The sequence below is a fragment of the Staurois parvus genome, unplaced genomic scaffold (genome assembly GCF_062004578.1).
Source record: "Staurois parvus isolate SC_StPar_1 unplaced genomic scaffold, SC_StPar_1.0 ptg002232l, whole genome shotgun sequence".
Taxonomy (NCBI): Eukaryota; Metazoa; Chordata; class Amphibia; order Anura; family Ranidae; genus Staurois; species Staurois parvus.
In genome coordinates, this window is record NW_028320028.1 from 67849 (window position 1) to 82489 (window position 14641).

A 14641-nucleotide genomic window follows, 5' to 3' on the forward strand; every position below is an offset into this window, starting at 1 on the left:
GATTTTATACCATCTTACAAATTGGTTCATCCACACCCCTCAACAATTCCACTCCCAGGGACGGTCAGACCATGGCATCCCGAAACCCTGCATAAAACAAAAACAGAAGAACCAGAAAAGAAAAGAAAACAAGGAAAGAAAAGGAGACGAAGACACAAGGAGTATGTACAATAGCACAGTGGTATCACACCAATGGTGAAGTGCATCCTACACTTGAAGGATACCAGTCGGGGGTGGCTCTATCACCGGACACATGGCTGCAAATCAATACATCAAAAGCATAAACCCCCAGGGGGCAAAAAGGCAATAAACACAACATAATGGGGTCCCAGAGTAATAGAGGTATGAGTCCCCAGAAGCGGGTACATCTCTGGAACCCTCCCCACTGGAAACCCAACTTAGCTGGGGGGCCCAACCCCCACCAGGTGGACAACTACAGGCCGCCGTGGTACCCAAACAACGCAGTCCAGGTAGTCCCCAACCCAACTTCCCAGCAGGACCGACAGCTTGGCACCCAACTAGGGCCTACCTGAGAAAACCTCCCTCCCTGGAGCCTGTTTACACAGTCACAGCCATTCTCAACCAAAGTTCTGTGGGATCATAGGGTACCTCCAGAGTTTGTTAGGGGTTCCTTGAGCTGTGGCTGATTTACCTGCCATTTGATGGTAACAGCATAGTTCCAGGACTAACACCACTTCATAAAGCCAGAAGCATGACACCAATTATCTTCTGTCTGTAGGGTGACATTCTGAGCACCACTGCAAGGGTTGTATTCTTCCTACTGAAAACCAATATGAAAGGCAGCTTTACCATTGACCTTTGATGAATTGGTTTTAGTAAGGGTTTTCTGAGAATTAAAATATATTTTATGGGTTCCTCTGGGGCAAAAGGGTTGGAAAAAGCTGTCCTAGAGAGTGCATCATCATTCAGGGGCTTCTTCATCAGGGAAAGTCATTTATTGCAGAAGATTGAGGTGTTCTATAGGAATCTAGAGAAAGGTAGGGACATTTTCTTATTCACACATGCAGTGCAGTAATGCAGGCCATACATGGGTCGAATCCCAAAAGATTTTTCATCCGAAAATCAAAAACGTTGTTCATTGGATAATCCAATGGTGCCATCCATGATTTCGAAAATTGGCTGACCAAGTCATAAAGTTCATCCCATATAACAGGCGAAACTTCTGTTCCTTGCAGGTCACAGCTCATGCGCATATTCTTTGCCGAAAAATGATCGTATGATTTGACCATCGTTGAGTCAAAAATCGGTTGTTTTTCATGAATTTTCCAACATGCCCGATCACCGAAAAAGAGGAGTAACCACGAAAATCGCCTGGTGCCATTGACCCACTAACAGAGCGAAAATCGGCCGATTATTCTTAGGTTTGATTTTCGGATTAAAAATCGGTCGAATTATGACCCATGTATGGCCGGCATAACAGAGGGATGATATAATGTAATAAAAGAACATGTCTGGAGAAATATTTGGTTTAAACTTACTTTATTTACTTAAATTTGTAAATATAAGTCATTTAAATGGCAAAATATTACATGAATGAAAACAGGTTACACAAACTGCGATGTATTCAGTTATGATTGCGTTGATCACATTTATTCTCAGAATGTTTCTTTCCTGGCCCCGGCACTAAGTATATATTCTGGAAGACCCAATTCAACAATCTTAATAATGTACAAATACTAGACAAAGATTTGGGTCATTACCTGGATTGTAATCGGTAAAATCTTTTTTTCCAGTGTTTCTATATTGATATGTATTGAATAAAGAAGAATTGTTTGTACGCCATTAAGATTGTTGAACAAATTCACTTATTGGCTCTTCCAGAATATATGTTTGGTGTCGGGACAAGGAAAGAAACATTGTGATATTGAATGTAGGATAGTCCGCCTATAGTGGGCTCTGGGTGACACCCCGTGTTATATTTGTACAGACAAATGTTTGGAACCACCAAAGCCCTGAAAATCGATAGGTTATGGCCAAGTTTGTTTGCATGTAATATGAATCATTTTATATTACTAGTGGAAAGCCTTGGTACATTCTAACCAATAGGAAGGTTCAGGAGTTAGTATAGTCGGGAATAAGCTCAGGGTTTGCAGGAAAAAGTCAAATATCATTTATACTTAACATATACTTATGTATTTTTTTTTATAATTTTCTTGACTTGACTTATCCACTGTTGTGAGGTTCACTTTAAGATTACTTGCTAATCCCTCCACTGGCCTCCACTCAGTGTCCTCCATCCCTCTCTGCCAATCCCTCCACTGGCCTCCACTCAGTGTCCTTCATCCCTCTCTGCCAATCCCTCCACTGGCCTCCACTTAGTGTCCTCCATCCCTCTCTGCCAATCCCTCCACTGGCCTCCACTTAGTGTCCTCCATCCCTCTCTGCCAATCCCTCCACTGGCCTCCACTCAGCATCCTTCATCCCTCTCTGCCAATCCCTCCACTAGCCTCCACTCAGTGTCCTTCATCCCTCTCTGCCAATCCCTCCACTGGCCTCCATTCAGTGTCCTCCATTCCTCTCTGCCAATCCATCCACTAGCCTCCACTCAGCATCCTTCATCCTTCTCTGCAATCCCTCCACTGGCATCCACTCAGTGTCCTTCAACCCTCACTGCCAATCCTTCCACTGGCCTCCACTCAGTGCCCTCCATCCCTCTCTGCCAATCCCTCCACTGGCCTCTACTCAGTGTCCTCCATCACTCTCTGCCAATCCTTCCACTGGCCTCTGCTCAGTGTCCTTCATCCCTCTCTGCCAATCCCTCCACTGGCCTCCGCTCAGTGTCCTCCATCCCTCTCTGTCAATCCTTCCACTGGCCTCCACTCAGTGTCCTCCATCCCTCTCTGCCAATCCTTCCACTGGCCTCCACCCAGTGTCCTCCATCCCTCTTTGCCAATCCTTCCACTGGCCTCAACTCAGTGTTCTCCATCCCTCTCTGACAATCCCTCCACTGGTCTCCACTCAGTGTCCTCCATCCCTCCCTACCAATCCCTCCACTGGCCTCCACTCAGTGTCCTCCATCCCTCTCTGCCAATCCTTCCACTGGCTTTCACTCAGTGCCCTCCACCCCTCTCTGCCAATCCTTCCACTGGCCTCCACTCAGTGTCCACCATCCCTCTCTGCCAATCCTTCCACTGGCCTCCACTCAGTGTCCTCCATCCCTATTTGCTAATCCCTCCACTCAGTGTCCTCCATCCCTATTTGCTAATCCCTCCACTCAGTGTCCTCCATCCCTCTCTGCCAATCCTTCCACTAGCCTCCAATCAGTGTGTCCTTCATCCCTCTCTGCCAATCCCTCCACTGACCTCCACTCAGTGTCCTCCACCCCTCTCTGCCAATCCCTCCACTGGCTTCCCATTGCCCAATGGATAAAATTCAAAACATTAACAATACCATATAAAGCCATTTATAACTCTTCCCCAAATTACATCACCAATCTTGTCTCCAAATATCACCCAAACTGTCCACTTTGCTCCTCCCACGACCTCCTGCTTGCTAGCTCTCTTGTCTCCTCCTCCCATGCTCGTCTCCAGGACTTCTCCAGAGCTTCCCCCATCCTCTGGAACTCTCTACCCCAATTTATCAGACTATCGCCTACTCTGCTCACTTTTAGGCGATCCCTGAAAACCTATCTCTTCAGGGAAGCCTATCCTGCCCTCAGCTAATAATAGAATCTTCTTTTCCTCCTACCAGTCCAACCCCCACAGTTATTACCTTTTGTACCACTAGCCCCTCCCTCTTAGATTGTAAGCTCCCAGGATCAGGGCCCTCCTAACCCTCTTGTGTTGAACTGTATTATTCCTGTATTGTCTTCCTTTATATTGTAAAGTGCTGAGCAAACTGTTGGCGCTATATAAATCCTGTATAATAATAATAATAACTTGCAAAGATCATTATTTTTAACATTGATTAAACAATTCAGTTTTGGGTTAAAAGTAAACAACTAAAGTCATTTAGCAAGTTTAGCAGAAAATCTTACTATAATCTATGGCTAACAATGGCACTAAAAGTTACATTTACAAGATTATATCACTAAGCAATAATAAAAAATATACTATATATATCTATTTTTTTGCTTGTTTTTTTTTTACTTTTTTGTTATTATGTCTCTGCATGCATGTTTTTTTTCCCAGACATGCATCTAAATTGTATGTTGGGGCAACATAAAAAAATGCAGTACATCTCTGCAGTACATGCACATTTCCCCATGTTTTATCCCTTTAACCACTTCAATGCCGGGCACTTTCACCCCCTTCCTGCCCAGGCCAATTTTCACATTTCAGCGCTGTCACATTTTGAATGATAATTGTGCGATCATGCAACACTGTACCCATATGAAATTTTTATCACTTTTGCACACATAGAGATTTCTTTTGGTGGTATTTTATTACCACTGGGTTTTTTATTCTTTGCGCTATAAATTAAAACAGACTTAAAATGTTGAAAAAAAAACTTGTTTCTCTTCATTTTGCAAATAAATAATCTTTTATCAAAAATTTAGACAAAAATGGCCAAATTAGTGTATATTATTGAGTTGGTAGGAAAGTTATAGAGTTCACAAACTATGGTATATATCTGAAAATCGATCAATTCTGATGTACTGACGGCCAATCTAATTTCTTAAGACCCAAAAATACCGGGACAGTACAAATATCCCCCAAATGACCCTTTGTGGAAAGTAGACAGTCTGAGGTATTTAATAAGAGGCATGGCGAGTTTTTTGAAGTTGTAATTTATTGTTATAATTTTAGGGAAAATGTGGAAGAAAGTAAAAAAAAATTCACAATGCTGTCACAAATGCAGTACAGAATCATCATATAATTGATGTGTCGGTGATCAGCGATGCTGACAGGTGACAGTATTTAAAAAAAAAAGAAAAAAATTTTAAAATTTAAAAAAAAATTGTATTACTTTTTTTTAATGATTTTTTTACTCCTGTGACCAGAGCAATATAATATTACCCTAGTAACATTGTACGACTCTGGGCAATGGATCAGGATTTTTCTTTTTTTACACATTATGATTGCTTATGCCAGTGAATTTCCCTGGTATAAAAAACTATTGTTACCGAATGAAACTGATTCATTCAATAGTTATTGTGATTAGCTGTGATTGACCAATCACAGCTAGCAGCACAATGGTAAGCAATGATTGGCATGAAAGGAAGCCATTCATTATTTACAACTGTCATGTGATCTGCTGTGATTGGTCACAGCAATCACATGGTACCGGCAGCAGGCCGGGACAGTGATCTGTCATTGGCCGTGTCTGGTGGACACAGCTGGTGACAGATCACGCCGGAGCACAGCCCGTGGGGTGCACAGTCCCTGTGGTGCAAGCGAAGTGTGATCCTGGGAGGATGTCATATGACAATAGGCTGGGCGGGAAGGTGCTACAGTCCCTGCAAGTGGAGAAAACTACCTCTTGATCTGCCAGAAGGGCACTCAGCTCCTAAGTTTCTGTTTTGAGCTGACAACACGTGCCATTTATAGAGATGTGGTAGTGTCAGCCCAGCCAATTTGCTAAACCTCTCAATCGCTCCCACCTCTACAGCATAGACACTGATTACTCTGTAGTCTGAGCATAGAACTAGGAGGCAGGGCCGAACTGACCACTTGGAAACTCGGGTACTGCCCGAGGGCCCGGGGTCAGTAGGGGGCCCCATGAGATGCCCCTGGTACCTTTTCATAGGCTTTTCTGAGTTTGGCCAAGGACACAGGGGCCCCATGATCCCCTATTGCCCAGGGGCCCCATGATCCCCTATTGCCTGGGGGCCCCATGAATTGTCAGTCCGCCCCTGCTAGGAGGACTAATTAGACTCCCTGAAATGACACAAGGAACGTGCACAACTCTGAATGTCAATTATCAGCAACAGGTGTTTTTTGCAATTATCATACAAATATAACAAAATCTCCTAACAGTACATTTAACAGTCCCAAAGGTAGCAAGTAAGAGAAACGTATTGTTAGGTGTGACACCGACTTCAAAGAATCAAAAATATCAAATCCACTATTTAAAGCACTTTGCTAAATCTAATCACCAGAGTATAGAAATTCCCGTGCCAAAATCATTCATTTTATGGCCATTTTACAACAAATTCCCGTTTCTTGTGACACATGTTGGGGTTGTTTCATAAAACCCAACAAGGTGCAATTAGTGGCAAAGTGCAGCAACTGATAACAACCAGATAAGTGAGTTCTGATTGGCTCCTGTGATTTACTGCACTGTACACATCATCGCTGTGGTCTGCACTATTAAATATGATGACAGGTGTTGGGCCAAACATTAAATCAGGTCATATTTTTAAGATTGTATATACAGGCGTACCTCGGTTTATGAATTCAATGCTTTCTGCGGGACTTTTCGTCTTGCGAAAAATTCGTAAACCGAAATGTGGTTTCCCATAGGAATGCACTGAAAACCAATTAATCCGTTCCGGAGGTCAGAAAAAAGTCAAAAAAAGTCTATCTGTTCAAAACTCTTTATAATGTGCACTTTAAAGGCATAAATACTGTACAGGGACATGACAAAAAAAAATTTGTAAATGCATTGAAAACCAATTAATCTGTTCCGGAGGTCAGAAGAAAGGAAAAAAAAAAGTCTATCTGTTCAAAACGCTTTATAAAGTGCACTTTAAAGATATAAATACTGTACAGGGATATGATTAAAAAAAAATTGTAAATGCACTGACAACCAATTAATCCGTTCCGGAGGTCAGAAAAAAGTTAAAAAAAGTCTATCTTTTCAAAACTCTTTATAAAGTGCACTTTAAAGGCATAAATACTGTACAGGGACATGACAAAAAAAATTCATAAATGCATTGAAAACCAATTAATCCGTTCGTATTGCGAAAAAAATTTGTAAACCGAGGCATTATTTTCAATGGATTCTCATTCGTAAACCGAACATTACATTAACCGAGGCGTTCATAAACCGAAGTACGCCTGTAATTGAAACTGATCATTTTATCTCATCAATACTTTAAAAATATAATCAAAATACATTTGGTTCCTGATACTGATATTTTGCATTTTTCTATCTAATTTTTTCATGATTAAAGTGACATTAAAATGGTTTAAAAAAATGATATTCCACCCAAGTATGTATTCCTAACTCATAAAGTCCATTCTATTGCTTTCATCCTCCTCTAAATTCTTTACGTTTTGCTGCTGTGATCCATCTTAATGTTAGAGCGTGGCTAGGGTCATTCTCCATAGTCCCCCTGTAATCAGTCACCCTCTCTTTGTCAGTCCTGAGGTGGACTGTGGACTATGAGATTTGTAGTGTCCATAGAGCTGTGTACAAGACTGCAACTAACATGCACTGCTGGTTCCACACAAGGAGGGAGAAGGAGAGGTTTGGGAGCTCACGCAGGATGTTACAAGGAGGCAGGAAAACACAGTAAGAAACAATTTCATGAAGAATGCTGCAGATTACAGGACCTTTAAGGAGTGGATTTGTCTGGATTATTTTTTTAAAAAATAAAGATATTGTTTAGTGTCACGTTATGTACGTTCCTCCTGTGAATTGAATACGTGATCTGACACTGGAGAGTCCAGCACAAAGGTGATGTATTTTTACTATGTTATTCTTATGGTGGAATCTGCGAACACATAGAAAGCAGCATGGAGGGGTTCAGTGAAGGTGGTGGTGAAGGTGTGGAGGTGTCTGATGGGGTCACACAGCTGGAAGAAGGACAGAAGGCCAACATCATAATTCAGATAGATCCCCACAGTCTTCAGAGAAGATTTAGAGTCTATTGTTATACCTGAGTTGTTGTGCTTTGTATAAAGAGTTTCTCTCTGGGTCAGACCCCATGACTTGTCATTATAACCTATATAAGATTCATTTCCTGCAATCTTCCTCTCTATGCTGTGACTGGCCACCCCTATCAGCCATTCCTTTGCTCCACTCACATCCACCTCCCAGTAATGTCTCCCGGATGAGAAGCTCTGTGTACTTAATACCTGTTTGGATTTAAACCTCTCTAGAACATCCGGTCTATTCTCTGGTTTACTGGTGTAAGTAGCTGATTTCAGATCCTGTGATATAATAATGTAATTATCAGCAGTGTTTATATCCAATAAGATGCCTGATTTCTCCGTCACTGAGAATTGTCTCTTTGTCTTCAGATCTATCAGACTGTCTGTAAAGTGGAGAAGTCCTCTGTGGAGCATCTGTGAGATCATTCCTTCAACCAGACATTCAGCATCTCTTGCATCACCACTCCTAGGAGTGATGTCATCACTGATCATTTCTTTCTTTAGCACAGTTACTGGATCTGTGATGGTACATATGGCCCCCATTTCATCAATCTTCCTGGACAGCTCATTCTTCTGTGTCTCCAATTGCTGAACCATATCTGTGACTGACTGGGAGATCTTCTCCTCCTGTCTGGAGACCTCAGTCAGGACTCTCTTCTCTACATCATCCAGATGTTTCCTGATGTCTCTAAACAGCTCAGTGACTCTCCCGGTGACATCGTCTGCTTTTTTTTTCTCTCCTGTTCTATGATTTTCCAGATTCTGGATTCTCTTCTCAGTCTCTCTTCTGACATTGTTCAGTTTCTCAGTTACATCTTTCAGTTTCTGTTTCTTCTTCTCGGAGGCCACATTCAGAAGCTCCACCTGGTGTCCTTTGTGGTCTCCAGCCACCAAACAGGTCATACAGATACAGGCACTGTCCTCTGTGCAGTAATATTTCAGGATCTCTTTGTGTGTGGAGCATTTTCTGTCTTCAAATGATGTGGTGGGATCAGTTAAAATGTGATCTGGTGACTTGCTGTGACTTCTTAAGTGTTTATCACAGAATGAGGCCTCACATAGTAGACATGTTTTAGAAGCTGGTGCAGGAGGATCACAGTACGTACAGAAGACTTCTGTGTCCTCCGGGTGAGTAGATCTGAAATTATCCACAATGTTACACAGCTTCCTGTTCTTCTCCAGCGGAGGGCGCTCTGTATACTGCTTTTTGCACTCCGGACAGGAATAATTGGTAGACTTCTTTTGTGTATCCAGAACAGTCACTATACAGTCCCGGCAGAAGTTGTGGCCACATTTCAGGCAGATGGAGCAGCTCAGCTCCTCTCTCAGGTCAGAAGTCGCCATTCTGGGGATAAAAATGGACTTTTGCTACAATTAGGTACAGAAGAGAAGCTGGGAGCGGCTGATCTGTCCCGTACACCGAGGTGAATGTGAAAGTATTTCTGTGAATGCTTGTCATAAGTTCAGCGATGTCGTATAAAATGAGATCCTCCCTGTTCACTTAACCCTTTATTTGCTGTAGTTTGATACAACTCTAGGAAGTTTCCTATATTAAAGGATAAGTTCACTTTTTTTGTCAGAATTATACTTTTCATAATAAACAGAAGTATTTTCCAATGCCATTTCCGGCCCAGCCATCCTGATGTGCTTTTCTCTCACTTGCCTTATCCACAAGACATTTAAAGTGGTTGTAAAGGCTGAAGGTATTTTACCTTTGTACATTCTATGCATGAAAGTAAAAAACCTTCTGTGTGCAGCAGCCCCCCTAGCCCCCTCAATACTTAACTGAGCCCCACTGCGATCCAGCGATGTGAATGACAGCCTCGGCTGTCCCGGGTCTCTGCCTCCTCATTGGCTGAGACAGAAAACGGGAGCCATTGGCTCCCAATGCTGTTAATCACAGCTGGTCAGCCAATGAAGAGAGAGAGGGGGCAGGCCAAGCTGCGACTACGTGTATGAATGGACACACAGAGCAGAGGGTGCCCCCATAGCAAGCTGCTTGCTCTGGGGGCACCCGACAGACAGGAAGAGCCAGGAGAGCCTGAGGGGGGACCCGAGAAGAGGAGGATCCAGGCTGCTCTGTGCAAAAGCACTTTACACAGCAGGGAAGTATAGACATGTTTGTTATTTTACAGAAAAAAAATGAACCTTTAGAATCCCTTTCATTTTTTTGTCACTTTCTGTGAGATTTTGAACAAATTTTCAGATTCCATCATTTCCTGTAGATGATATCTCAGCATTCACTATCTGTATACCACCTCCCAGAAGCCTTCACTTCCTTGTTGCATCACAGAAAAGGGTGTGATAGGGCGTGTTCACCACTCTGGACCACACCTCCCTCATTACAATACTAACTTTCACCCACTTTCTATACAATCTGATTATACAATTTCCTTTAGATCTTCCATCAGCTATGTAGTACAAGGGCCAGTCTGATTTGATACAAATTCAATAGATTGGTCAGATGTGTCCTCCTATTCCATAGTTCTGGTAAATCTAAGGGAAATTGTACAATCAGATTGCATAATGTATGTCCATCCTAATACAAGTACACAGGAGGGAGCGGCCCCGTTCACACCACCACGTAGTGAAAAATCACGTTCCCGCATGTGTTTGTTTTGGGTGTTTTGTAGCGTTTTCATTCGTCATGCATAGGGCAGCCCATTCACTTGGAAAGGCTGCCATACACACAACAGTCGCTCCAGAAAAGTTCCAGGACTTTTTTTGGAGCAGAGCTCCAGTTTTTGGTGTGTTTTCCGCAGTTGGGTGGCCTTTAACATGCAATGGCAACACAAATACGATGCACATTTACAGCATGTTTCTGAAACACATGGCAAAGCACACATTTTTGGTGCAGTCTGCCATGTGTTCGGAAGCACACAGATGTGAATGGAGCCTGATTGTGTAAACAAACCAATTTCACTTTCAAGCCCCATTCACACCGAGAGTAGCGGGAGCGCAGCTTTTTGGCTCATCCAGTGACACACATAGGGCAGCCCCTTGATCTCAATAGGCTGTGATACACGTGGCAAAGTAGCTCATGGGACATTTTGGCATGGTGCGTGTTGTACGTTTTTTACAGTGTGTTTTGCTGCATTTGTCACTTGTTTTTTCATGTGGCAAAACGTGTGCTTGTTTCTGTGTTTGGTTTGCCATTACACTTAATGACATCTTAATGCAACTAGTTAATTTTAGGTGTATAAAAGTGGCCACACACTATACAATCTGATTATACAATCTCTGTACAATTTACCAAAACTATATAATAGAACACATCATCTATCCAATCACTGTGTATGCAATCAGGTAGGTCCTTGCACTACATCAGGGGTGTCCCCGTGGAAGTTTAGCATGCGGCCTGAGCCCATCTGTAGAGATGCTGGGGTAGCCAGGCAAATTCACATGGGGGGAGATCCCAGGGACGCTGTGAAAAAAAAGTTGTTAGGTGAAGGGTGTGCACTAATGAGGTCAGTACAGGATTTGTGTGCTGGTAATCTGCTTCCTGGTCTTACTGATTCCTCTGTCCTCTGTCTACATTCCAGGAAGTGAAAAGGCATGCTAACAAATATAGCCAGGGCTAAGGTAAGGCCTTGTCCTCCAGATATGAGAGAGCTTGTATTTTTTTTGCAAGTGAGGTACATGAATGGTATATTAGTATAAAGGAGAGCTGGATTTTAATTGTAAGTGTAGTACTACCCCCTTAGGAGTTGCTGAGATGTTTTGGGGCTCGCTGATGTTCTGGACCTCTTTCTGAAAGCCCAACCCCTGCTGACACCACAGTATTCTTTTGACCAGAGTAAATTACCACCAGAAAGTAGACTCACACACAGATTAGAATCAACTGATAGGAGGTTTATATTAAACTTCAGTATAGCTTGGTTAAACAACATAAAGTAGTATTTTCATGTGCAAAGGCAGTTGTCACTCTTATCAAGTTTAGGTATAAAAAACAACATCCAGAGAAGAATCTCAATCAATATTAGCAGGCCTGCTTTTCAGTGGTTAACCCAATACCTCCAACCTGAGGGGGGTTTTTAGTGAGCAAGGAGAACTATCAATGGTTAGATGAGCTCACTTTCGGTTCCTTCAGGATCTGATCGCAAAGATTAAATCTGAAATAGAAAGAGCTCTTTTCCTAAAGTAACCAATGTCCCCTTTAAATGCAGAATCCTCTGCGCACTCGTCGGGGCCCAGCTGGTGCACAGTGGGCAGAAGTATACAGGTGAAACTCGAAAAATTAGAATATCGTGCAAAAGTTCATTTATTTCAGTGCAGCAACCTAAAAGGTGAAACTAATATATGAGATAGACTCATTACATGCAAAGCAAGATAGTTCAAGCCGTGATTTGTCATCATTGTGATGATTATGGCTTACAGCTCATGAAAACCCCAAATCCACAATCTCAGAAAATGAGAATATTGTGAAAAGGTGGAATATTCTCGGCTCAAAGTGTCCCACTCTAATCAGATAATTAGGCCATAACACCTGCAAAGGGTTCCTGAGCCTTTAAATGGTCTCTCAGTCTGGTTCAGTAGGAATCCCAATCATGGGAAAGACTGCTGACCTGACAGTTGTGCAGAAAACCATCATTGACACCCTCCATAAGGAGGGAAAGCCTCGAAAAGGTAATTGTAAAGGAAGTTGGATGTTCCCAAAGTGCTGTATCAATGCACATTAATAGAAAGTTATGTGGAAGGGAAAAGTGTGGAAGAAAAAGGTACACAAGCAGCAAGGATGACCGCAGCCTGGAGAGGATTGTCAGGAAAAGGACATTCAAAAGTGTTGGGGACTTTCACAAGGAGTGGACTGAGGCTGGAGTCAGTGCATCAAGAGCCACCACACACAGATGGATCCTGGATATGGGCTTCAAATGTCGTATTCCTCTTGTCAAGCCTCTCCTGAACAACAAACAATGTCAGAAGCGTCTTACCTGGGCTAAAGATAAACAGACCTGGTCTGTTGCTCAGTGGTCCAAAGTCCTCTTTTCTGATGAGAGCAACTTTTGCATCTCATTTGGAAACCAAGGACCCCGAGTATGGAGGAAGAATGGAGAGGCACAAGGACCCCGAGTATGGAGGAAGAATGGAGAGGCAGAAGGACCCCAAGTATGGAGGAAGAATGGAGAGGCACAAGGACCCCGAGTATGGAGGAAGAATGGAGAGGCCCCAGGACCCCGAGTATGGAGGAAGAATGGAGAGGCACAAGGACCCCGAGTATGGAGGAAGAATGGAGAGGCAGAAGGACCCCAAGTATGGAGGAAGAATGGAGAGGCACAAGGACCCCGAGTATGGAGGAAGAATGGAGAGGCAGAAGGACCCCGAGTATGGAGGAAGAATGGAGAGGCACAAGGACCCCGAGTATGGAGGAAGAATGGAGAGGCACAAGGACCCCGAGTATGGAGGAAGAATGGAGAGGCACACACTGCAAGATGCTTGAAGTCCAGTGTGAAGTTTCCACAGTCTGTGTCGATTTGGGGAACCATGTCATCTGCTGGTGTTGGTCCACTGTGCTTCATTAAGTCCAGGGTCAACGCAGTCGTCTACCAGGAGATTTTGGAGCACTTCATGCTTCCTTCCGCAGACGAGCTTTATGGGGATGCTCGAAATATTTTAAAAGACCTCCTGCTCTTACATGGAATCCTAGCCTTAAAAAAAGCTGCTGGCACTAAACTTATACCCAAAGTAAGTGAATGATCAATAAAATAAACAGTGCAGCGCTAATCAAAGATATATATATAAATAAATAAGTGATACAATAAATAAACTTGATATACACCCCTGGGAGTATATATCCAAAATAATCAATAATAATATTAATGTCATGCGTGTAATCCCTTATAGGGAATATCTGGTGCAAAACGTGATAAATATAATCATAAAACAATATAGTGGCAAAAAAACGTACTGTGCTCAAAATAAGTGAACCAATATTCAGTTTCACAAAAATGTCCAAACAATTGATAAAAATAATGCAATGCTTTGTGGTAATCTTCACACTCCACTCTTCATGCAAAGAATAATGTGCAGTATGCGTGATTCACACGTGCCAATCCTTAACGGCCAAAATGCCCCCTCACCTCCTTACTTAGACCCCACAGGGCCAGCCCGCTTTAGGATCAAGCGATCCTATCAAAATGGATTCCTCTCTGGATCTCGCCTTCCACCTCCAGCATCCACCAGACTAGCAGCCAGCTCCTCCCAGGGTCATAATGAAATACAAACAGAGACCCTCCATAGTGCAACCAGTTTTATTAAACAATAAACAGATAGATAATAAAGTTCCACTCACATTCGTGATGATTCAATCCAGCTTTCTTACCACATGCTATGGGTGTACTGCATGGGTAATACCATAGGGTGTTCCAATATGGCCCCCACGCCGGAAATGACGTCACCGTGTTAGCTCCTCCCAACGTACCAACGCGTTGCGTCACGCTCAGCACGTGACTTCATCTATTATTTATTTATATATTTTTTTTTGATTAGCGCTGCACTGTTTATTTTATTTATGGGGATGCTGACTTCATTTTCCAGCAAGACTTGGCACCTGCCCACACTGCCAAAAGCACCAAAACCTGGTTCAATGACCGTGGGATTACTGTGCTTGATTGGCCAGCAAACTCGCCTGACCTGAACCCCATAGAGAATCTATGGGGCATTGCCAAGAGAAAGATGAGAGACATGAGACCAAACAATGCAGAAGATCTGAAGGCCGCTATTGAAGCATCCTGGTCTTCCATAACACCTCAGCAGTGCCACAGGCTGATAGCTTCCATGCCACGCCGCATTGAGGCAGTAATTGCTGCACAAAGGGGCCCAAACCAAGTACTGAGTACATATGCATGCTTCTACTTTTCAGA

The 14641-nt window shown here is 43.0% G+C and overlaps 1 protein-coding gene across 1 annotated transcript; it reads right to left on the reverse strand.

The window, feature by feature from the left end:
* Positions 1 to 1483: 1483 nt before the first annotated feature.
* LOC149431498 (E3 ubiquitin/ISG15 ligase TRIM25-like) lies at positions 1484 to 9188 on the reverse strand. Its single transcript, XM_089665534.1, has one exon. It carries the CDS (start codon positions 9123 to 9125, stop codon positions 7599 to 7601), a length of 1527 nt encoding a protein of 508 aa, XP_089521660.1. The 5' UTR covers positions 9126 to 9188; the 3' UTR covers positions 1484 to 7598.
* Between the last annotated feature and the right edge of the window lie 5453 nt (positions 9189 to 14641).